Below are 25,350 nucleotides of genomic sequence, written 5' to 3'. Positions count from 1 at the left end.
TGCGCTTGCCAGGCAGGTGCTGTGCTGCTGAGCTAAATCCCCAGCCCAAGGATAGATGTCTTTTACCATCAATGGCACATGGGTGCTATCCTACACACGCCTAGTAATTAAGAAGTGCAGTATCATGCCTTTTTTCTCTACCCAGTGAGAGAGGAAAGAGAATTAACATTTTTGGAAGTTCACTAGATGTGTCAGAATAATTCTAAGACACATAAAATTAACCCAGTTAATCTCACCATGCTATGAGATGAACATAATTTAATTTCCATTTGATTTGAAAGTAGGAGCTTAGAGTAACTACTGACTGAAGGACATAAGTGAATTAATAATAAGGGATCAAATCAGGGTCCAAGCCATACCTGACCAATTCCAAAGCCAGCACCCTTTGCAGTGCTACACAAATAGTTCAAGTCTCAGCATGACACTCTGCCTCCCTCTGAAATCTCCTCGCTGGAGGATGGGAATTATATAATACACCACCTCTACCCAAAAGCCCCCAGTGGACCTCCCATTGCACACAGAATCAAATCCTAGCCCTTTGCTATGGCCTACAGAGAGGCATGACGCAACCCAGCCGAGCCAACCTCATCCTATGCTCCCCTCCACCTCCTGCATGGCAGAACAGGGCTAGCTTTCAGCACTGCAGATCATGCTGATCCTCTGGCGAGAAAACCTCCCTTCACTTCCCAGAGCTCACTTCTTCTCTTTTCCACCAAGGCCTTTCCTACCACTCAGCCTCAGTAAGGTTCCTCATTTTCTCTCTGCCTCCCACTGTTTTCCTTCCCAGCACTCAGCAAAACTTCTAATTGCTCACTTCTTTATTCATTTATATCCGTCTTCCCCCATGTGAGCTGCAGAAGGCAGAAAACAAGTCTGTTCGTTGACCAAAACCTCAAACACACTTGCTCAGCTGGCAAAAGCTTCTCTAAACGTAGTTATCAGATAAATGAATCAAAGTGTTGGATCTCAGGTCTCAATCTCTTGCGATTTACATTCTAATTCTTTTTTTAATTTTATGAAAAATAAAACAAGATTTCATAATCAAATAACAAGTTACTACACTACATATCATTTTCAAAGCAATTACTCAGAATACAAGATATAACCCAAAAGGATTCTTACAAAAAAAAAACAGATAACAGCACAAATCTTCCTTTTTAATGAACTGAGATAAACCAGTAGTATAAATGAAACCAATTCTTAATATAACTTTTTAATGTTCATTTAAAATGTAACTTGGCCCATTTGGATCCAACTCTGCCTTAAATTGATATTTGCCTCATGTTCATTTTCTGTCACTGCAGCATAAAGCTTCCTTGCTCCCCACCCTTCCCGTGGATTGCAGTGGTCAGCTCTAGCTTGAGCACAGGACCACCCCACACTTAAAACAAGTTAGGGTGTATTTGGCAAAGGAGAGGAGAGTGCTAACTCTTTAGATGGTCAAATAACAGATCATTTTTTGCCTGTAGCTATGCAGTCAAAAGCCCACTGATTTGTGTCTGCAAAAATCTACTAATAATTTCCCCTAAAAGCATAGATTTCTGTAAAATCCACGCCAAAAAGAATTAGTAAAGCTCCCCTAAAAGAAAGCCTGCTACTGATACTCTCCCGGGCCTCTCACGCTTCTGTTAAGGATCAGTCTTGCAGTGTTATGTTCCTGTTTGTAGCAAAGGAGAGGAGCTTGCACGGCCCTGCCTGTGCTGGGTCTTAGTGTGTTTCTTGTTTTTTGGTTTTTGTTTTGTTTTTTTTTTTGGTACCAGGAATCGAACTCATGACCTTGCGACTGCCAGGCAGATGCTGTGCCACTGAGCTAAATCCCCAGCCCCTTAGTGTGTTTCTTTAGCCCTAGAAACATAGCAGTTTTCATCAGTGGAGTTGCAGGGATAGATAAGGCAGCATCAGTAAAGATTCTTTGGAGCCAAAGATAAGCTTATTATTTTCTTGTTTAGAGCTCTGGTCCCATTAGTTTTGAAACTCTCAGTGATAACAAAGCATCATTTAAAAACTATAACCAAATATGGGAAAAAATAAACTATGAAATAAGTTCTCAATCAATTATATTCACATGAAAAGTCTCTCGTGACTTCACTCACATTCGTCAAAAAACAATCTGTTATTTTTGTAACTTAGATAAATTGATGATCAAATTGAAGGGCCCAGGCACATATCTGAAATCTACGTATTACTGTTAATGTGACTAAATAATATCAATAGCTGATGCTTCTGGATTGTTCCCCCATGGGCTAGAATAATGCAATATCTCATTTAATCTTCACTAGGGTCCAACAAGGAACCATCAGTACTTTTCCTTTTCTATGGAACTAGAAATCGATTTGGAGAAATGAGATCATTTATTTAAAATTGCACAGCTAGTGAACAATATATAAACCACAGGTCCAAAATTTAAAACCTAACTCAGTGGTTCCCCAACTTGTTGCTCCCCAGCACTAGACTTCACAGCCATGAAAGTATTTTTAGAGCAATACACTTTTTTTAAAGGACATGGAAGACACAAAGCAATGGGAAAGACTGCATCAGAAGAACATCCCCATCCTTGGTACCATGTCAAGCCCAGCAGCGACTGATCTACAAAACTCTCTGTACAGAGGTGACCTCACACCAGCTCCCTTATTGTTCCAGGCCTCAAAAGGCAGTTCTCAAAGCTGATGCTTCCAACAATGCAGTTCAGGGTGTGGTTCCCCAGTGTAGCAGCTTTGTGTGTTCTGAGGAGGAAACCCGTGTAATAGCCCTCAAGGCCCCACTAGACCTAGTCCTGCCGTCCAGTCAGTGGTATTTCTACCTCTCACTCCTATTCACTGTGCTGCAAGTCTTCCCCAACCATCAATCCAATCCTCAGTCTTCTCACCCCTTAAATCTGCGCCAGGAGGCTTGTACACTGCCATCCTTATGCTCCAAGAGAGTGCCACACTACACCACTGCAACCCCTGAAATGCTTCCCTCCTCTCCACTTCTCTCAGCTTCAGAGAAACCAGAGGCAGCAGAAGTGAACTGTCACCTCCAAAGCCTCCTCTTCTACCTGCAAGCTCATCTGTATTCTTCCCTACTCCTGGGACTTAAGTAGAAGAGTTTAAAAGGACATCCTCCTTCCTAGACAAAATCACCCACCCCTGACATGCACCTGACTCATTGCCTTCCCACTCTCCAAGGACTTGCTTGCTTCAGTCAACTGACTTCCTTTCTTCTACATCTTCAACATCTCCATGTTTTCTACTCTACCATAATTGACAGAAAACTTAACCTAAGTACAGGGAAGGACCCTCCCAGAATCTTCTTCACCTGCTCTACCTTGTTCTTTGTGCAGGAGTTTGCTGGGCAAACCACAGGCTTGGCTCCTGTGTCCTAGATTCTACCTAGGCTCAGCCAGGGCCAGCCTCAGTGGGGGCTAAGAAGGAAGAAGATTACACCAGACCTTTGCCCCCAGATCTCTCTTCTTGAGATTTCCTCTGGATGTCTGCTAGGCTCCACGCCAGGTCACTCTCAGAACCACCTGCTTTACAAAGTGCTCTCTCCCCCATTATAGGAAACCCGCCGTCCCCACTCCATGGTAGAGCTCTTGCTATCACTAAGTTACTACACAATCCTTTGTGATTCTTTGCGCCCCTTCAAATTTGTAAATAAGCTCTTCATTCAAAGCCCTTCTCTGAATTTTCAGTTCAATTTAGTGTTTATGTTTGGATGAGACCCTGAGGCAAATCATGATTGTGTGAAATGACAGCAGTTTCAGACCCAAATACATCTACAGGAGCGCTTTGGCTGCTACTGTGTTTCTAGGAAGAGTTTATTTCCAGTGAGTGAGCTGATCTCTACACTTCCAAGCCCAGAAACAAGTGATCGATTTCCTCTAAGTAAATGAAATTTACCAACGTAAAACTCAGGCTACAGTGACAGCCTTTGATATCCTTACACAAAGCTGGCTAACTTAGCCTCTGTATGTACTTGACTCTCCACTCAAGAGTAGGGTGTTTGTTTTCTCTCTACACAACCAAGATCAGTAGACTGTGTTTGCAAGGATGGGGGCGTGGGGTACATACAGCTGGTCCTAAGCAAGAGTTTAAACTTGAAGTTCAAAAAATAAGAAAAGAAAGAAATTTGGGTGTTTTTTCCATTTTTAACCATCCAGCTTGAGCAAAAGTGTTGAGCACCCAATTATATACAGTTGGATAATTGGTAAGAATGGATCTTCCAATCAGCCTACAGCAAGGGGTGGAGGTGCTGAGGGTATTGCAGTTTTCCAAGCAAAAGCAAGGAAGAATTACGGGGCAGTGTCCAGACTGCCACAAAGTCTTCCACCAAGGAACGTACAGCTGGCCCACTAAGAGCTGGGCTCTTTCCAAGCGTTTGGAGGTCAGTTTAGGAAGGTGATAAAAGTAAAGATGCATGTTCCTCCTCCCCTGAGTTTCCTAACTTACCCTTGCAATTAAAACACTCTCAAACTATTCCTCAGAAAATTAAGAACTGCCCCACTTTGCCTCATCTAAGATTTTGGGTTCTGTCAACTAGGGATTTCTAGAACTGGCTGTTGACTTGCCTTGCTAGAGAATCTGGTTGGCTGGCCCCAGTCTGATCACCCTGACTTCTCCAGTTGGGCAACACAACAGTTGGCATCATGTGGAACTAGCATGCCTTTGCCACTGTATCCACCCAGTTACTATGTACTCTTGCATATGCAGGCCCAGGGCCACTTTGAAAAGTGTTTCCATGCTGGGCAGACAGTGCTATGTTTTTTCCTTGGGTTCCCATGCTAACTTTTGCTTACATATTACTTGATATCTCATTCTGTTTACTGACCTGGCCTGTTTCTCTGCTCTCTGATTTTTTTTTGACAGCAGGAACCGTGTCTTACATCTCATTATGGCCCCAATGCTGGCATATGGTAAGGGCTCAATAATCCATGCATTGACCAACTCACTAGGAATAAGTCACTGCCCAGCGCTCTCACTGCACAAGGAGTAGAACAAAGTAGCATTGGTGGGGATTGTTTTCCAGGTTCAGGAACTCCGGGAATGTTCAGCTACAGGAGCAGGGAAGGAAGCCAGGCAAACAGGATGATGGAAAGGCACTTAGGCTGCTGAGTTCCATCCTTGCAGTTTTCCCAAATGTCACAGGATCACAGGAGCTTGGGGCACAAGATGTCACCACACCTCTTGGGGAAAAGGCCGAGCGCTACTCACTTCTGCACAGAGAGGCTTGGGCAGCCTCCAGCTGGAGAAATCATGAGATGAAAACATCACCAAATTAGCATGACTCATCCTCCTGCACGGGAGCTGGAGCTGCTGCCTTAGCACAGCTTGTTCTTTGGCTTGCGAGGTGGCTGTGGGACTGCGGAGGGGAGGCTAACAAGTCTCCGCTGCAACTTCTCCACCATGGGTGTGCTGTGGAAGCACCTTAACCATCCCTTCAAGCCTCAGAAAACTTCCCCATAGTTTCAATGCAGTCAAAGGCTTTTTCCCAAGCTCTTGCTACATCAACCTCCTTGTACTCATCTCTGTGGATTCTGAGTCCAGTGGTCCAAGCAGACCAGCTACTGTCCCCATTTTTTTTAAAATTCTGCTAAAATAGTTAGGGTATTTCCCTTTTGTGTTCCAATCCCCTCAGTGGTGATCCAACAAATCATCACCTAGAGTCATTCACTGAAGGCTTTGCCTCTATCCAATTTTAAGACAATTTCCGCACCTTTGTGCCTGCACAAGCTAAATGTCTCTTCGTTCAGAAGCTCACATGGAGATGGTATAAGTGAGTCACTCTTCATTTGTTTATTTGTTCTTGTGCTCAACAGGTGGACTTTGAGTACCTGCTACGGGTGAGACATGGGACGGGGCTCTTAAGGTGCAAAGGACAGCAGTACTGAGGGGAAATCTCTGAGGAGGGTGACAATAGTTCTATCTTAGGCATTTGCTCTGAAGCCCTGTGCCTGGCCGCTGCTGCTTCCTGTCTCTCCCACAACATCTAACACTCATTTCCAGATCCCTGAGCACCTATCGAAGACTGAGGCTGGTCATGTGACTCCTTTTGTCTAAATACCGCCGCTGGTCCCTCATGTCCTCTGTGTTTCGCACTAGCTCTCTTTATCTGTGATATTTTTATTTACTATTCATTCAATAATGAAGGCCCAAGTCTTCATCCTCAGAAGAGATTCCTTCCTTATAGAGATGTTGGCTCAAGTCCCATGTGTTAATTTTAATTCTTAATTAGGTAGTGTGGGGTTGGAGACTTCTAGGCCACCTTTACAGAAAGAGCATTCGTTAACCCATCCCCTCTCCATTTGAGACACTTTCTAATCCCATATACATGAGCCTGCGAATACCCATTACTCCGGTTCTACCTGCCGATGTTTAAGGAGATCCCTTCTAAGTTCCCTGAAATATCCACCAATGTCTGAAAATGCATCTTTAGATAAAGCTAATTAAAAGCAGAATATACTATGTTTGTTTATATCACAGATGTGAAACATGACTATCTATTCCTAGGAAAACTACTGCCCAGGATGTATCATGTACCATGGTATATCCACAATTTAATGATCATGAATTCTGATGATCAGTTTGCAAATAAGTATATTCAAGCTTGGTTGAATGCCAAGAGTTCAAAGTCTTAAGAGTGCCTTATTGTGGAGGTAACAGTCAAGGCCCCAAGTCAGGGAGGAATTCAGATCCTATTCTTTCTGGAGATTGACAAAGATGAGAGAGAGAGAGAGAGAAAGAGAGAGAGAGAGAGAGAGAGAGAGAGAGAGAAAGAAAGTGAGAGAGAAAGAGACAGAGACAGAGACAGAGAGACAGAGAGAGATCTCCAGAGAGTTTGAATATGAGGAATAACAGGTGGGTAATAGCTTTTAGAGATGGGTATAAAGAAGTGTATCAAAAAGAGATGAGCTACATATGGCACATTGAGATCAGGAGATAGGTTGGGCTGGGGATTTAGCTCAGTGGCACAGCGCCTGCCTGGCAAGCACAAGGTCATGAGTTCGATTCCTGGTACTGGAGGGAAAAAAAAAAAGAAATCAGGAGATAGGAAGAAAAGTGATCATGTAAGATCAGTTGCCACTGTGAAATCCAGGCCCATGACCATTTCTCACATGTATTGGGAGTGAATTGTTATTTTCTGAAATGCCTGTTTTTAACCTGAGTTTGTCATAAGGGTAGGTTGACATTACGAAATGGAGATGGTATGCAGCATTTGGAGAGGTAAAATAAAACAGCTTCGGCCAGGAGTAGTGGCCCATATCTGTAATCCCAGCACTCAAAAGGCTGAAGCAGGAGGATCACTATAAGTTTGAGGCCAGGTTGAGCTATATAGTGAACTCAAATCCAGCCTGAACTACACAGTGAGACCCTGTCTCAAAATAATAATTAAATAAATAAATAAACAATGTAAAACCTTATTTTTGGAGCAGATAATGGTTAGAAAAGAAGCAACATATTTAACTAGATAGGTGTATGCACAAAAAAGGAATAAGGGGTTATTAAGATTAAGAAAATCTTGCCTTCTGTACTTTTAGGTCCTTGGGATTTCTACGAGACTTTAAGTCAGTTGACCATTAGAACTCTGCAATGGTGTTCCAGAATGTTTTACAGCAGTGCAGCCAAATACAGTAGCTTCTGGCCAAATGTGGCTATCGTACAATTGAAATGTGTGCCACTGAGGAGCTAACTTTTTAACTTTATAGGCTTTGAATTACTTTAAACTTGAATAGCCATCTATAGCCAGCAGTTACTGACGCAAGCAGTGCTCCTTCAGGTTCATCTGACGGTCAATTCTCCCACATCAGGATTGGAGGAAGCAGAAGAATGTGAGCTCAGCACCTAGGTTCTGAAGTCTGACTATGTGAGTTCAAATCTAATTTCTAGCTCCATCGCTGGGTGATGTCACATAAGCTCCCTGCACCTCAGTTTCATCTGCTAAGGGCTTCAGAGGATATGATGATGATTTTCCCCATACAACAACACTCCTCACGCTCTTGAAACAGTGCATTTGCTTCTCTGCATTACACACTAGGTACTGCCCACCAGGCCTGGCACAACTAGAGTCTCACTGGATACGGTGGCAAGAAGAAAGCAGGGAGAGAAGGATAGAAGGAGACAGAAGGATGAGGAAGAGGGGAAAGGACAAGGGATGAAATCAGCAATAATACAGCCCATGAAGACTGAAGTATGCTACTGAAATAAAATAAAACTGAAAGCTAAAATAAACATTTTGTGGAGAAGACAGTTGGGGGCAAAAAGGAAGCCTGACCTGCTGGAGAAGAAATGCTTCCAAGTGACGGTGCAGGGATGCGACCGCTCTGAGAAAACCAAGACGAACGAAGGACAGCAGACCGCAGGGTCTTCCTCGATCCCACATCCACAAAAATATAAACCTCAGAGTGTGCTCAATGACACCACTTCAAGTGAATGTGACTGCCTTTTGCAATCTTATCTATCCGTGTAATAGTCTCATACACAAACAAACACTGGAAATCAAGGGTGTGCTTTGGGGGGCTTCCCATGTCCCAGTTTTTTATTTCTGCTACATTCACCAGCTCCCCCCCAAAAAGCAGTGTGGGGCAAGTTTTCATAACTGTTTATTCATTATAAATAGTAAATATTTACTGCACTTTTTACATGAAAGACATTTTTACAACACATTGTTGTTGGCTGAGGCTGCAACACAAGATACTACTTCTCTTTTCTACCACCCCCGTGCACTGTGGGAACTAAACTCAGCGCTACGCCTAGGTTTGCTAACTGACTACGTCATAGTTCTCGCCTCTAACAGGAATGGATTTGTGCCTACCTCATTCATGGTTCTGAGAATAGGAAGAAATAAATAACACTGCCTCCCACCTTCTTGTTCCTCTTAACACTTCAAAGAACAAATTTATTGACATTCTAAAATGTCATCACACAAACACATGTAAACCTCAGTTCCTATAATCTTTTAATATTGGGTATCATTGTATAATTTAAAAGTACACGAGAGCCATATGGACATTTCTGTTCTTGCCCTGTCTTTCATAGAAAAGAGAAGAATGTAAACGTACTCATTTTTAAAAGCATATTCTGTGACATAGTCTCTAATCAAAAGGAGCAAGCCAGGTGTCAGTTGTCCAGCAAATAGCAAACATCACTGCAGTCTATCCCAATGAATTACGAGCTGCAAAAATAAAAGCACCTGCAAAAATATAGTTCTGATTTTGTTTCTATCACCTTGGTCATGGCCAAAGCGTCTGTGAGGTACACAGTATTGCACACTGATAAGCAGATACGTGAATGCATGTCACCTCTTCTCCACCACGCCCTTCTCCCTGCCCAGGTTGGCTTCCAGATAAACGTGAATTGGGAAAACATCACCCCTCTCTCAACACTGGAAAAAAAAAAAAAAGCTTTCCTTCCTGTTATCCCACATCCTACTGGCAAGACGTGCGTCCGGGATATTTATTGACAACTAGATTACAAATGAAGATATGATAACAAATAATTTATTTGGGAGGTCCTTTACATCTAGTCTAGCTTCCTAACATACGGTGGCAATTATTTTGATATCAATTTCCAGTGTGTAGAAAGTCAAGGATTCCTCCATTCCTGCTTCGTTAAGTGAGCAGTTTTAAAGTTGTCGAAGTATCAGCCTTGGACGTCAAGCATGTTATACTTTATAGTATTCCCCTACGGTAGTTTAGAACATTCTGCTTGCTCAGATCAGTCCAGATACACACACATACACACACAAGAATGGAATGTTTCAGCTTCTTGATCTTCAGCAATCAAGAGTTGGTATATTTTGATATGTAGTGGGGTTAAGCCACTGCCTTAAAGTGTTGCGTTTGTTTCTTAATTGTCCCAGATCTTCCTCTTCTCCACTGCTTTTGTCCAACATGTTCAGAAGTATCTGAAACCAACTACTGGAGAAAGAAAATTCAATCCCTTTCCTTTGTCTCCACCTCCCCTCAAAGGGTGATTTGTTTCTCTGTTATTTATTTAATTTTCCAAGAAGATTCTTCTCGGGTAGGCTGCGGAGAGAGGAAACAGGGCCAGTTTGAGGTCCAAGTGGACAGCTCACTTATGCAATATCTGGCTTGAGATAATGAAAGGCACCTGTAAGGAAACACATGCAACTTTTTAGGTCATGTTGGGACAATTCCCAGTCAGGGGCAATATCAGCTACAGGCTGACAATGTCATATTTAATACCCTGGTATCAAAGGATTCAGACTAATATTTTTATTCCTGAGACAAGTTTGACACAACTCCGTTCCCTGGGATTACATCCTATATGATCCTTGCACTGACCTCATTAAGAACATGTGTTTCTAATGCCAGGGGTTATTTCATTTTGGCCAACCCTCATGTTTTACCTACTGGCAATCAGGTTGTACGTCTCTGCAATTAATGACCACAAGATGTTGTTGACATCACTTAAGAAAATAATTATATAAGGGAGCCCTGCCTGGACCGATCAAAAGGCTCTGCCACAAAATGGGATACTCAGATGTAGGGCTTACTCGTGCCTCTAGCTCCTCTTTCTTAAGCAAGAGTTGAATTTATCTCCCTTTCAGGAGTTATTACCCACTAGAATGTCCAAGGCTTACTTTGACCATACTGCCCATATTGGTAGCCTGTGACGGGGTCCATACTGTAGCCTGTGGTGCTATAGGTGGGGGGACAGTAGGACTGCGATGTTGGCAGACTGTCCAAGCTCTTCATGTGATCTAGTCTCTGACTGCAGCTGGCCGACACCGTGGTAGTAGGTTCCAGGCCCCCAGTGAGAGGCGAGAGTGCATAATCCGTCTGGGGCTGGTGAGGCACCCCACCATGGTTGGTCAGGAGTCCCATTACCTAAAAAAGACAGGCAGATTGGAAGAAGTTAAAATGCAAGGAGGACCAGATGGTAGCCCACAGCTGAAAGAATCACTTGAAAGTCCAATTTCTATTTCTTTGGAAATCTGTTAAAGAGCTATTCTGAAGACTGTGACCTCAATTCAAAGTGGCAGCGCATATGACATCATGCCCCATGATAACATCTGACTTCTGTTTCAGAAAAAGGAGTGGGGCAGGGGGAAGGGAGAGAAAAGGAAAAGAAAGAAGGAAAGGACAAAGAGAAACAGGGAGGGATTACACCCCAGTGATAAAATCAGACTGGATTTTCAAAGAGAAGGAAAGACATGACAGGAAGAGGGAAAAATTATATCTGTTCATATAGAAAAATGTCTAATCATAGATCACATCTGGAACTTTCACATGTGATTTTAAACAAATATATTCTTTTTTAAGTGAGAGCTTTGGGGTAGCTCAGAGGCAGAGCCCTCATCTTGCATGAAGAAAGCCCTGGGTTTGATCCCCAGCACTGCAGAAAGAAGGAAAGAAAGAGAGAAAGAGAGAGAGAAAGAAAGAAAGAGAGAGAGAAAAAGAGAGAAAGAAAGAAAGAGAAAGAAGGAAAGAAAGAGAGAAAGAAGGAAAGAAAGAAAGAAAGAAAGAAAGAAAGAAAGAAAGAAAAGAGAAAGAAAAGAGAAAGGAAAGAAAGAAAGAAAAGAGAAAGGAAAGAAAGAAAGAAAAGAGAAAGGAAAGAAAGAAAGGGAAAATTTAAACAAATGAACCCAAATCCCTGTGTTTGGATTCTGAATCCTACACATCTCTTTTCACAATGTCGCCTCTCAAGAACGCTCCTCTCCTGGGGCAGGGGATATAGCTCAGTGGCACAAGTGCCTGCCTGGCAAGCACAAGGTCCTGAGTTCGATTCCCAGTGCCAAAAAAAAAAAAAAAGCTCCTCTCCTCATCTTGACCACATTTGGGAAGTAGAAATTATTCTCCTCCCACTGCCCCAGTGCTCCCTGATGCTTTCCTTGTCTCTCCCACTGTGTAATCATCAGTTGCATCACCTACTTTGACAAGGCAGATTCTGAAAGGCGTCACTGCTGCATTTCTAACCCAGCACTACAGTGTTCAGCATCAATACACTGTTGAATGAACCAAGGATTCTCCAAGCCACCACCTCCTTTACCAATCCATGCTCCCACAGGTAAGAAGTGTTAAAGAGAAACACAAGCCTTTCAAGAAGTGTTAAAAGGAAACGCAAACATGTTCTTAAAAAGGTCAGCTTTGCAAATGACCCTGGAGAGTAAGATAACTTTACAAATAATACCAAAAGGCACTGGTAACAGAACATCTTTCAGATCAGCCAGGTGAAGTATTTTACAAACTCAGGCTCACTGACCCTACCAGCACCTCTTGATGGAAGTAAGCGGATAATTAATTTTGCAGCTGGAAAACGACCACACAAGAGAGGAAGTTTTTTTTTTTCTAAAACAATTTTGGAAGAAATCCAGAGTACAGCTGGGTGAAAACATACCCATTACAAAGTATTTAAATCCATGGTCCCACAGAAGCACAACATGTCTGTAACAGTCCTGCAGAAATGGAAATCAAACCCTAACTACAGGCTCTGGTGCTACATGCAAAGCAACCATCACTCAAGGTCAATTTCAGCAATAGAATCCTGAATCAAAGGCTCCAGCAGGGTGGAGGTTTGGGAGCTCGTCTTGCATCCCAGAAAGTATTCTAACCAAGACTCAGAAGCACAGATCCCATAACTTCCTTTGGGAAGAGTCTGCATAATCTCACCACTAAACAGAATCTTTACAAACTAAAGCTTTAAACTGATCCATCTTCAATGGGCCCCAAGAGAAGAGAGACATGCGGGGGGATATCTGTCCACCTTCTGTGGATTATCATAACTACCCACTCCTCTCCCCTGTCCTCCCTTTCAGTTACTGTGCAAGGTTGCAGGCGGGAAAGTGAGCAAGTTTGGACAAGTCAGCACACTAGGTCCAAATTTCATAAAATACCACAAGGATACACATTTTCTTGGCAATATGCAAAATATCATTTTTTGAAACCTCTGAAAATTAATTATATTCTAAAGACATCATTGGTAGCAGAGCATACGTTTTTATTGAGGACCATCGATAGGATACACAGCTATAGGAAGATTTCCCTCCTGGGTGAATTTCCATGTACATGAGAATTTTTCATCCTGGTCTCCCTTTGAACTTATAATGTGACAGTATATACTTGGAAAATTCATAACTTTGATTTGTGCAATAATTTACTCAATAATATTATTTCTGCCCAAATTAGGATCATCTATTTAAAGAGACACACTTCTTTCAAAGCCAGGAGGGCAACTTTTCATGGTGGCCTAATGGGCAAGAATAGATAGAAAAATTTAAAATGTACAAACTGATTTTTCAAACAAAAAAGAGAAATGACAAAGGACAAACATACTGTAAATAAGCTGTGTTAAGTAAAACACAAGCACTGGAAAAAAATCAATTCTGTAGCTGTATCATTTCAGAGAATATAATTATTCCAGTGGTACAAGATAAAAAAGAAAATATATACTTGAAGCTAATGGTACCCTTCATGAAGGTTCTTCATGAAACTCAGCTCAGGGTGTGTCACTTTAAGGGAGAAATGGAATGTGCAGTTATAGTGTGGAGAGCTGGGGATATGATTTTATTCAAAACACATACATTCTCCCATGAGTTCTATATGTACATTTTTGTGATAAACTTTTTTAAATCCCCAGCCATACATTTCCCTTTTGTATAACTTTGAAGGCAATAACTGTCCATGGGGTGAAAAAAAATTGAGGATCCTAAAAAAGAAACAAGTCCTTCCTATAAGCACAAAATCAGCATAAGATATTGTTCATATAACAACTTTTTTGCAGCTTCTGCATTAGAAAAATTTTCAGAACAGAACCAGCAGATCTTAAAATATGTCTACTGGGAGATGAAAACAGTATCATCCTCAGAGCCATATTTCAGGGCAATAGATGATAATCCTTCAATGGTTCTGAGCCACCGTGCTTGCAGGACCCAAATAAGGGCTCTTAGTTTAGCAAAAGCCCTTAGCTCTATAGCCCAGTGCTTGCAGTGGGTGATACAAGAGAGGGAAGAGACCCTTCAGCTCCACGGTAGAGCCCAAGAGATGGACAATTCTCCTGCAAAAGCTTACCTCCACTGTGACAGTCACATCTCGTACATCACCACAATCTTTGGAAGTGCATAACAGTAAGGAACGGGGCATGAGTACTTCCACCCTTTTGGTCTAAAATTTAGATTAATAAGTATGTGATTTATTTTCAATATTTAACATGGAGAAAACCTGAGAGATATACACAATTTTAAGGAGCTGCCATTTAAAAATTAAGAAGGAAATTAGGGGAGGAATGAATACATCAATAGAAAATGCGTTACTCTCCTCTAGCATAATTTAAATCCTCAAATCTCAGTGGAAGGGTCCCATTTCACTGCTATGTACGCTTCTTTCAAAGCTACTTCGTGTCTCATATGGTTTGAGGGAACTATGGAAATTTCTGTTTGTGTACAAAGACACTGATAAATGAAATTCTTAGAGCTCCCTCAATAGGGTTATGGAATGTCATCTGTCATATTCTTTCTAAGAATATTATGGGGATTTCTGTTATACATGCTTTTCCTACAGCAATTTATTATTCAAAGCCTAAAATAAAACCTTCATTTGTTGTAAAGTGCATTTTTGCAGTGGCAGTTGTTGCTGCTCTTAAACTGTGAATAAGCTATTTCTACTATCGGCATGGCAATTTTTTTTTTTTTTTGTTTCGTTGTTTTGTTTTGTTTAATTTGGGATGGGGAAAAGTACAATGCCCTACTTCCACAAACAACTTCAAAGGTACAGAAACAAATTCAAGGCTATTCAGTTCTGCCTGTTGAACCTTCCCACATTCTTAAGCAATGCCAGGTAAATCCAGGAGACAGGACAAGCAGGAAGAATTTCCCAAGGGAAAAGCTTGAGGCATGCTCTTTGACTCTCAGCTTTTCCTTTGAATTGTATACAACACTTAGTTGAGGCATGGGGTGGGATCTATTAAGCAGATTTCCAAACTATTACCTCCAAAATGCCCTCCAGACACAGCTTCTAAATTATTTTATGAGTGACCTTAAAAACCACTTCAAAACCTCGGCATCTTCTGCTCACACTTAAGTTGGTTTCTTTATCATTTCTGTTATTAGAGATATTTTCTGAAGATCTCTTCAGCCTCATTCCAAAGTTCCACAGTTCCAAATAGGTTGTTTATATCTTGATCGGAAGATTATATGGTTCAGGAAAAACTAACGCTTGACAATTGCTTCATGTCGTATTTCTCTTGAATTAATTTTCCTATTGTGAGATGAAATATAAAAGATAAAAGCGGGATGCCAAATTAAGATTTACACTGACAACGATGTGTCTGGAAAATATTTGTGTTGGCACAAGCATCATGGCTTTGCCGCAGTTGAAAGCCCTCGGAGCTTATCAGAAATCTAAAATGATTTAGCAAATTAGTGTGTGTACCCAGGCACTTCTTTTTCCTTTTCTCCTTAGGAGGAATCCTGGTTAATTCTCTTTGGTGTGCCTAAGTAACCAGGTGCTCTCCTGACTTAACATTTAATAACACACATTTAGTTTCTCTTTCTCAAGAAACCATTGTGAAATACAGCTTGGTATGATATAAAAGAGGTTTTTTTTTTCCTTCCTTTTACTTTCTGTCCTTCCCTCCACAAGCCTACTCACTACACCTTCTATTTAGGTAGAATCAATTACCAGAACCCAACAGAAAGTTTAAATTCTTTCTATCAGTGTGGCTTTTGCCGCAGTTAACTAATAGTTAAATTTCAACAGCTCTAGCTTTGAAGCTGAAAAGCCACAATTTAAAGGGCAGAGACTTTTCCTGAAAATATCCTTAGATTCAAATGCCATAGGAACTATCCTGCAGTTAATTAACATCTAAATAATTAGATTTTTGGTCCTGTCTGTTTGAAAGCTGTGGAGGGAAGTTGCCCCAAGGCAGAGGTTTCTCTTAAAGTCTGCATGCTAACCTTGTCACCCATCCTGAGAGTTAGGACAAGAGTGAGCTGACCTTTACCTGCGTGGAAAAAGCCCAACTACCTAGTTATTTATATTTTTATATTAATCCTTAGCTCATATTTTACAAGTAGCTATGTTTAATGCATGATGAAAGAGTATGAGTGCCGGACAAGTGTGGCTCATATGCTGCATATATTTCCAAGTTTTATTTGTAAAGAGTACAGTCAGAATTGTCTCAGTTAAACGGTATGGTTTTATGTGTATGTATATATATATATATGTATATATACATTTGTATTTTGAGTTTGTTTGTGTGTTTGTTTTTATGGTGATGGGGATCAGGCTCAGGGCCTTGCTCATACTAGGCAAGCACGCTCCTACATCTAAGCTACACTCAGCCCCAGAAGTATTCTTTATAGACTGATGATAGAAATGTAAATCTAGGCAAGTAACATAGAAATAGCTTGCCAGGGAGACGTATGTGTGTTGGTATATACTTACGTGCATATGTGTAGTTTATTCCCAGTCAGTGATGGACCACCCTACCAGGTTCACCTATACTCAATAAAATAAAGCCTATTATGAGAAAAGGTCATTGCACCTAAATGAAAAAGTATAGCACTGACTGCAGTAGGCATTCGACTATGTTAGCTCGTCCCTGAGCATAATAAAATTCTCATATGTTTTAATTCATGTACGCATGCCTGCATTTAATGTGCTTTGGGACCATGTCTACAATTAATATGATTTATGAGAAAAGAGCACGGGCAATATTGGAAGGGTACCGCATACATATTTTTTTCTTCTGTGAATGAAAAAATACAACAACACTACTGAAGGAGAAATCGTCAGCCCATAGCATATTAAGATGGACTGACAGAGCCCTGAGTAAACTTGAGGAAGTTAATGCTACCCTCTTATCTAACCCTGACACATTTGCAGCATGTAATTTACAGAAGCTCTGTCCGGGGAATCTTGACAAATGCTCCTAACGATGTCGGGGCAATGTTCCACGCTAATGGAAAACAGATGTGGGTCACATACCCTCATTCATCACTGCACACAGAATCCCAAACTCTTTCTGGGAAGAATGACATTACCTGCTGTTAACTCTTCTCACTGGGGGAAAATTCTCACAGTCACAGTAGCCTTATGAAGAGTGCGCACTCAGACCCATCGCCAGTTCAAAACCCTGCCTGAGAACATGACTGTGGAAAATCAAACATATATCTTGGTTTCATTTCTTGACCACTTCAGAGCACATTTGCTAAATATTAAGTGACCCTTTGGGACTTAATGATGCTAAATATAGAAAGGGGGAAAGAAAAACTACGCTCCGGCATCCCACAGTATTTCAATAAGATGGCATTTAAAGATTTCTCTCTTGGCCTGCGAGTGTGGCTTGACAGTAACAAGCTGGGATAGCATGCATGTCACCCTGGGTTCCATCCCCAACACCACAATAATAATAATAATAATAAACAAATAAATAATAAGCATAAATAAAAATTTTCTGTCATTGCCCACAAAGTCTACATTTTTTAAAAAGCTGCAGGAACGATTCACCCTGATGATGTTTTATAAATGCAATTTTTGTTGAACCTTAACTGCCCAGCTCCCTCTGACCCTCCCAAATATCACAATAAACTAGAAATACCTTAACTTTTAGCAAGAAGAATTTTAACTCTGCCTCTCTCGAGCAGAGACTGTTGGGCAAACTCTATGAAGTATGACTGAAAACTAGCAAGCGGGATGAAATTTTTACAAATGTATTTCAGTAAAAGACAAATTGTCATCAATCTCTTCAAAAGTCTCCTCCACTTGGCACACACTTATCCTGCCATCCTTGCCACTTTCTGAAGCAGTTCTGGAAGGCCTTTTCTTAAGTGTCTTCAGTTGCACTGTCATGGTTGCCTTGCTGTCCCAAATCAATTCACAAAGTTTACCTTTCCTAGTCATTTTGACTTTGGAGAAGTTCCAGAAGTTGCAAGGTTTCAGATCGTATGAATGAGGTGGATAAGGATATACGGTAATGTTTTCATGAGCTTGCTTCTCCGTTGGATGGTACTGGGCAGCAGTACTCACCGTGCTTTTATCACACCTTGTAAAGCAATGAAACAGGACTTTGAGAACTGCTTCGGAAGACTTCCAGAGCAGCTTCAGAAAGTGGCAGGAATGATGGGATAGGTGTGTTTAAAGGGAGGGAAAATTTGCAGGGGGATGAATGGCAATGCATCTTTTACTGTAATTTTTTTTTTAAACTTGAACCATTCACTGTATATTTTGATCACACCTTGCCTTTCCTTTCCAATATAGAGGGCAGACATTCTAATTGATCAAAAGAATAAAACAGTTGCTCAGCTCAACAAGAAAATCTATCCTTTCTTCCAGACCATGTGTGATTTATCCAAATATTTCTTAGCTGCCTAAAGTCACTGACATAAGACTCCATCTCCAAATACCTGAGGACTATAAAAGAGATACTTTCTTACTATTTTCTTCCTGTGAAGGAAAGCACATCCTTAAGACAAAGAACAAACTGAAAGGACTAAGTGGGGCTTTAGAGCGCTACCAACACGTGTCAAGAAATGAATTTCTGCTAACCATGGAATGAAGGGACCGTCTTGCCAAAGTGTGAAAATGAACACACATTTTAGGAAATGCTTTCTGGTCTGTTTCACAGGCTATTCAGTAAGGTGAAATAAGCACTCACTTAAGATACACAGAACAAGGGGCTGGGGATTTAGCTCAGTGGCATAGCACCTGCCCAGCAAGCACAAGGTCATGTGTTCGATTCCTGGTACCGGAAGAAAAAAAAAAAGTTATATAGAACATGCAGCAAATCTACCAGTGTAAAACATCTCAGAGTGTAGGCTTCCAGGAGCCAGAAGCTATGACACAACTAAGCTAAAATGTTATCCAGCTTAGTTGCTCCCAAACCAACTTGGGAGCACCTCACCAATAACAATGTAGTGTTCCCCTTTCTAAACACCCAAAAACTTGCTGGTGTTCCTGATCGTACACTGGACAGCACCTATGCCACTCATCTCGCAGATAGCTTGGTGCAGGCTAACAACTCCCAGGGCCCCAGTGGGGTCTCTGTTATAGCTCTTTGGCCTACAGAAATTAAGTTGACTCCTGAGTCCCTAACAAAGTAAGATCTTTGGAATCGACTGATTAAAAGAATGTGCCCAAATTGTTAACTCAAAATTAATTACTTAACTTGTCACTTACTCCCCGAAGTCTTCCTGTTGTACTGATTGGTTTGTGCTGATGAGACAGAGCATCACTATACCTCAGAATCCCCTCCCCCTGACCTTCAGTATCATACTCCCAGTTCGTTCAGTATCTTGTATTACAGATGAAGGAAAGTATGGGGCATTTTTCTTTTTTGTTCTGTTGTTTATTTGTCTCTGTAGTGTCAGGATTAAACCCCAGGGCCTTCACACTGAGCTACATTGCTAACACTTTTTATTTTGAGACAGGATCTCACTAACTTCCTAAGTTGCTCAGGCTAGCCCTGAACTCATGGTGCTCCTCCCGCCTCAGCCTCCCAGCATGCTAGGACTACAGATGTGCACCACTACACTCAGCTACAGTATGGTTTTGAAAATACATTAACATCAATGCTATATTTCAATAAGTCAAAGCAAGAATAAGAAAAGAGAAATGACAGGCTGACCCTCTCCCTTCCCTGCCCTTAGGCACATGGAATAAAAGGTAGTGGATCAACCATTTGATTTCCTAAATGAAACATGAGTATTTTATAAGCCAAAAAGAACAACTATTGTTTTCAGAAAGGCATTATAACTCCTTAATCATCAGTTCATTATTAATAACTCCTCCATTGTTAGTTCAGCACTCAGGATTGGTGGCGCAGTCATCTCACAGCTAAGAAATATTCCCTTTGATAGAGAAATACCATGTGAAACTACAAAATGCACTCTTTTATGATAAATAAAATAAGTCAGGAACAGAAAGAAATATACCACAGGCTCTCATTTATATGTAGAAGTTAAAAGTTAATCTCAAAGAAATAGTGAAATAGTATTACCAGAGGCCAAGAAGTGTATGTGGAGGACAGGACAGAAATAGAAAGGTTAATGGATCCTGAGGAGCAGTTTGGTGGGAGGAACAACTTCAAATGTTCTAGCAAAGTAGGATAGCTATGGCTGACTGTTAGTTGAATTTTGAAACAGCCACTAGAGAGGATTTTTTAATGTGCCCAACATAAAGGAATAATCTGTCTGTGGTAATAGATACACCAGTTAACTTGATCTAACTGCTATACATTGTACACATGTATTGTAAGGTCACATTGGACCCCATAAGGATGTGCAACTGCTATGTGTTGGTTATAAAGAAAAAATATATTTTAAAACTACACTGTCTCAAAGGGCCTCCGAATTTGTCATCCTGTGCTGATCAGCAAGGACAACTAGATTGCTAATCTCAAAAATTCTCATTTACTGACCTCCAGCTAAATGTCAAGAATAATTTTTTAAATAAATTACACTCCACTTTGAAAAATATACACCTCTGATGAAACCCAGACTGTTTTGCAGGGCAGATTCTTTACAGGAAAAAGAAAATAACAACAAAAAACAGTACACAACTAATGACTGAATCAAGTCTTCTGTGCCCAGGGTACAAAGCACACATTCAGCCTCTAGTTGAATAAATATGCAAGTATTCAGATTTCTGTAGATATTGCCATTTTTTCAAATGCAGTAATAAATTAAAAGCTTTACATTGCAGTCCATTCACATATAAAGGGTTGATTCAGACCTTGCAATAGAATTTAGTGAAGCTTTTCTGCGTGTTACTCACTACAAAGAAAAATTTTTTGTACTAGTAGCTCACTCATAAGCTGAGCAATCACGCTCAATTTCTTTTTCTCCTGGGTGGCTAGAGGAACTCAAATGGGCCTAAGCACCATGTGGCCATTGCATTTGATTTGTCCAATATTTGGAAGAACACGGCTGACAGAGCTTCCATTTAAATCAACTTGCCCGACACAAAAATATTAATTCAGCAAGAAAGGAGTTCTTGTGGCTCACTCAGTGGCAACAGGGAAGATGCAGTCATCGGCTGCTGCTTCCTCCCTTTCTGTAAGAGGATTCGGGGCAAGCTGTTGCTACTCTCATAGTTCTCCACATCTAGCTAACTCGAGATCCCACAGCTAGAGCTGATATAAACCAGCGCTCTCTTCGTATTCTTGAAGGGTAGCCACCATGGCCCGCAGAGCAAAAGGAAAGGCACTAGGTCAATTACAGCCTCCATGGATTCAACAAAGGCATTAGCATGAACATTTTCACCACAGAGCAGAACCCCTGAAAAACATAATATGGCAGACGGGAAATATGCAAATTGCCCTTGGTTCTTCTGGTATCCCTTAAATAGGCTCATTTATGATCATAAACATCCTTTAATCTATGTAAACATGTGAGACTTTTCAAGCCCCAGTAATGAGCTCACAAGCTGCATTAGAAAGGAAACAGAAAGATGCCCAAGCTCTCGAGAAGCATCGGAATGTCTCTCCTTCCCCGTTTTGTTTGACACCCAACAAATCTCTTTAATTAAAATCACTCCTCTTTCTTCCACAGATGAATTTCTGGAAACTGTAAACGGAATGAAGGGCCTCCACTGGGAAATGGATTGGTGGCAGGCCACCTGCTTCTCTGGTTCTTCACAATGATAAAGCTGGGCTGAGGGCACAGGTTTGTAACCTGTGTCAAACACAAAAACCAAAAGGGCCAATCAGCGATACTAGCATCACACAGCTTCTGGACGTGTGCCCCAAAAGTCCAGAAAAACTGCGCTCTTGAACGAGGAGCAGGCTATTCCACAAGGGTAAACCTTTCCACTTTTACCTGTATCACCAGCACAAGAGAAAGGCAAAGAATCTCAAGTACGGTGAAAAAAGAGTTTTGCTGAAACAGATGAAACAGAAAAGTCCCCATTGCAATCATTTTTTAGTAGTCCACTTTTATAACTATCTCCACCCCCGTAGTAAGCTGACCTATAGTAAGTCCATCCTTACATCTTCAATGAACACACAACCATCATCTTGCCTTGCAGCTAAAGAATGTGAGATCATTGTTAACACTGCAGCCCAAAAAATGACAAGCAAAATCAAAAGCAGTCTCGAGTTTTGTGTCCACATATTAACACTTAAATGCTTCTCCCTAATAAGTTTCAGGATTAACAAATGTTTGTCAAAAGAAACTGTGCTGAGCAATTGAAATCTAATTTGAAATGGAACCACGATAGTCTAATACATATATGCATGAAATGGAGACACTGCCTAATAGGCATAACTGACACCAAATATGCAATTTACATACATTACACACTAATAATCTCCATTTTAACATTATTCTTTCAAACCAACTGGATGGGGAATGGAGTTAAAGATTTTCTTTTGTAAAATGTGAATAAGAACAGAAGTTGATCCTGGCAACTGATGCCATTAACCACAATCTCGTTAGGGCAAAGATCTATCTGTTCTTGCTGGCTCTGTTTCAGAACTGGTGCCCCAATACCATAAGGTTGGGATGATTCAAGCACACTTAGATTAATGGTCAATAAACTTGATGAGATCTGCAGACCTACTCTTTGTTCCTGAGTGCTGAGTGCTGAGCAAACATTCAAGCATGTTCAAAGCTGGTCCACAAATCTTTATGAGAATTTTCTTTCTTTCCTTAGTAGATTACTCATGAAACAGGACAGGTGTACTGGTTATTCAATTACCTCTTCACCCAAAGGACAAAATTTGAAATGAGACTTCTGAGTATAGCCCTTACTATGGGATTTATCAATAACAGTTAAATATTCTCTAAAAGAAAACCTTTGGTGTAATTTGAGCCTATTTTCTTATTTTGTCATTGGTTCACTCATAAACCAGAAACTAAAATCTGCCCATCTTCTGTAAACATAAAGTGTACTCATATTAATCCAGATTTATACCAAATGTATTTTTAAGCAATGCTAAATTGAGAGATACTCAAAATTTATGGCCTCCAAGACTGCAAAGAGGACTTCCTCTTTTCAAGAAGGAAAAGGCTTAAAATGAACATAGGAAGGGCTGGGAAAGCTTCTTGGATATCAAATGGCTCTGTAGGAAAAAAAATGCCAATGATACAAGAGTAAATGAATCAAAACCATATGGGTCAAATTTTCCCGAAAATACACAGTTTGAAAAATTAAGGAGGAAAAGTGCTTGGCAAAAATGTGTTTTAGGTTTTACCAAACCCAAAACATTTGAAGAATCATTTGCAATGGTTGATGAACCCTAAATGCAGCCAAGTTGGCCCATTCTTGTATACTAAAGAACAATAGAAAAGCTTCCCAGAGACCACGCAGCCCACCGATACTATATTTCACTAAAGAAATCGTTGAAGCTGTCACCATAGCACTGAGGGGTTCATAGCAGTAGGGTGGAGGTGGGGTGTGAAATGATATAAGTTTGTTAATTTAATTGGCCTTGTTTTGGGGGTTGTCTATGTATGTTTTGGGGGGGAGCAGCGAGGGTAGTATTTCTTGCAGAGGAAAAGTTAATTAGAAGAATATGGTCCAAATGTTAATTAACTTCATGTCTTGAGCATATGGTAGTATTTCTGTGCACTCCATATTCCAAGTGAGCATTCCTTGTCCCCCTGCACGTGTAACAAGGTGCTGGGAATGTACTCCCTGGGGACAGAGAGGAAATCAATGGTCTATTTTTTTCCCAAGTCTTGCATGGCCCCACACCAAGCAAGCACAACCTTTCAGAAAAGGTTGGCTGATGTGAGCAAGGAAAACCCTCCCTAGAAAGAGCTGAAGGCTTTTCTTGGGGAGGTGCTCTGTCCTGCATTTTATACTCCATCTTTTAGAAAGGTTGTGCAGTCCAGACAGGTATTCAGAGAAGGTAGCACAGTTTGAGGCTTTCAGTCCATCACCGTCTCACCCATCATGGAGAATCTCTCTCCAAGTTCCCTCGCAGCTCTAGTCTGTGATGGAATGTGACACTAAGCACTCCATCTGTGAAGCTGTTCAACCAGACTTACACGGAAATCAAGTTAGACGGCAGGGCTGGAGCCCATGGAAAACCTGTTGGGACTTTTTGCTTCCTCCAGCAGAGACCAGCAACCAAGAGGTGTAACTTGTGTTGATGGAAGAATAAATAACAACTGGAAGATAAACTTGCCCCTTAACCCTACCTGAAACACCCTCTGCCATTTGCATTAACTTGGCCTCAGTTTCCCCATGAGTACAATGGGAATATTCCCCAGATAAAATTGTTGACTCACTCACAAGAGGAACTACATTGTGCATGGACCCTTCCAGTCACTCAAGAATGGCTACAACCAAACTGTAGAAAGGAATTTTTTTGGCATTGTGAGAATCAGACTGGGATGAATACGCATCAACCTCCGGCTCTGCTACCTGGTCATCCAGACAGCTGCCCCTTGCCTGGGTCTCTGTTTCATATTTGCATGAAGCAGACCTTCCTTGTGTGAAGGATCGGAGGGGGGGCGGGGCTCAACGAAACACCATTTGACAAATGACTGCGATCATTATTTTACCTTTAAAAGAACCTTTGCTTAAGGAAGCAGACATGTTAGAGACACCAAACAAAAACCAACTCTCGCTCAGTGACAATGTATATGGAGAAATGATTCACCTGTCTTTGTGATTTCTATTAATCCCTAGTCAAAAAAAAACAGAAAGACCATTCTATAGTTTTTCATCCACATTCTAGCTCATAATTTCCAAGTCTGAATGGTTAAAAATCCACCAATTTTAATGACACTAGTGAAAACAAGAAATACAATGCACGTATACATTGTAATAAGTCATATATCCTCCACTAAAGAGATCTATGATAAATAGACCACACATTACTCAAAAAGCTTTATATTTATTTCAGTTTAACTTAATAGGTAGGGAAAGGTCTATTAAGTTAATGATGGTGTGGACAGGGAGAAAAAGGCAGGATACAAAGTTATATACACTATTATCCCAACCACATCTCGGTCTTATTTTGGTAAAACCCAGAGCCTTCTCATGGAGCTATACTTTTTACTTTGAGACAGGGTCTTGCTGAGTTGCTAAATTGTCCAGACTGGGCTTGAACTTGTGATCTTCCTGCCTCAGAGTGCTCGAATTACAGGCACGCACCACCACATCAGGCTTTACTATGTTTTAAGTCTTAAATCTCAAAAAGAGCCAGAAAGGAATGTGCAAGAATATCAATAATGTTTTCCTGGAATAATTTTTTTTCTATTCTAAAGACATTTTTACAAGTTTTCCATTTTTTGCAATAAGCCTGCAGTACTTTCACTATTAGAAGATTTTGTTTGGTTTAGTAAAGAGTATGAATTAACCTGAAGTTAAAAGTTTAGAAAACTAGTCTTCATGAAATTTTTTTTTAATTTTAAAGAGAAAAAAAAATTTCAAAACAAGATAATAGGAGGGTAACAATGGTT

The 25,350-nt window shown here is 40.8% G+C and overlaps 1 protein-coding gene across 3 annotated transcripts in view; it reads right to left on the bottom strand.

Moving 5' to 3' along the window:
* Nucleotides 1–8,581: 8,581 nt before the first annotated feature.
* Nucleotides 8,582–25,350, bottom strand: part of Pax3 (paired box 3) — a 94,595-nt gene continuing 77,826 nt past the window's right edge. For 2 of the 3 annotated variants that reach the window (XM_005395499.2, XM_005395501.2), the window contains exons 8-9: nucleotides 10,582–10,828; nucleotides 8,582–10,088 (exon numbers count right to left, since the gene is read on the bottom strand). In XM_005395499.2, the coding sequence (XP_005395556.1) occupies nucleotides 10,054–10,088; nucleotides 10,582–10,828 (282 nt within the window). In that variant the 3' untranslated portion in view covers nucleotides 8,582–10,053. The remainder of the gene's footprint in view (nucleotides 10,089–10,581; nucleotides 10,829–25,350) is intronic. The other variant, XM_005395500.2, reaches the window with a different exon arrangement.

Source organism: Chinchilla lanigera, unplaced genomic scaffold (genome assembly GCF_000276665.1).
Source record: "Chinchilla lanigera isolate Chin_1 unplaced genomic scaffold, ChiLan1.0 scaffold00052, whole genome shotgun sequence".
In the NCBI taxonomy this organism is placed as follows: Eukaryota; Metazoa; Chordata; class Mammalia; order Rodentia; family Chinchillidae; genus Chinchilla; species Chinchilla lanigera.
This window is presented reverse-complemented; position numbering and strand designations above follow the sequence as displayed.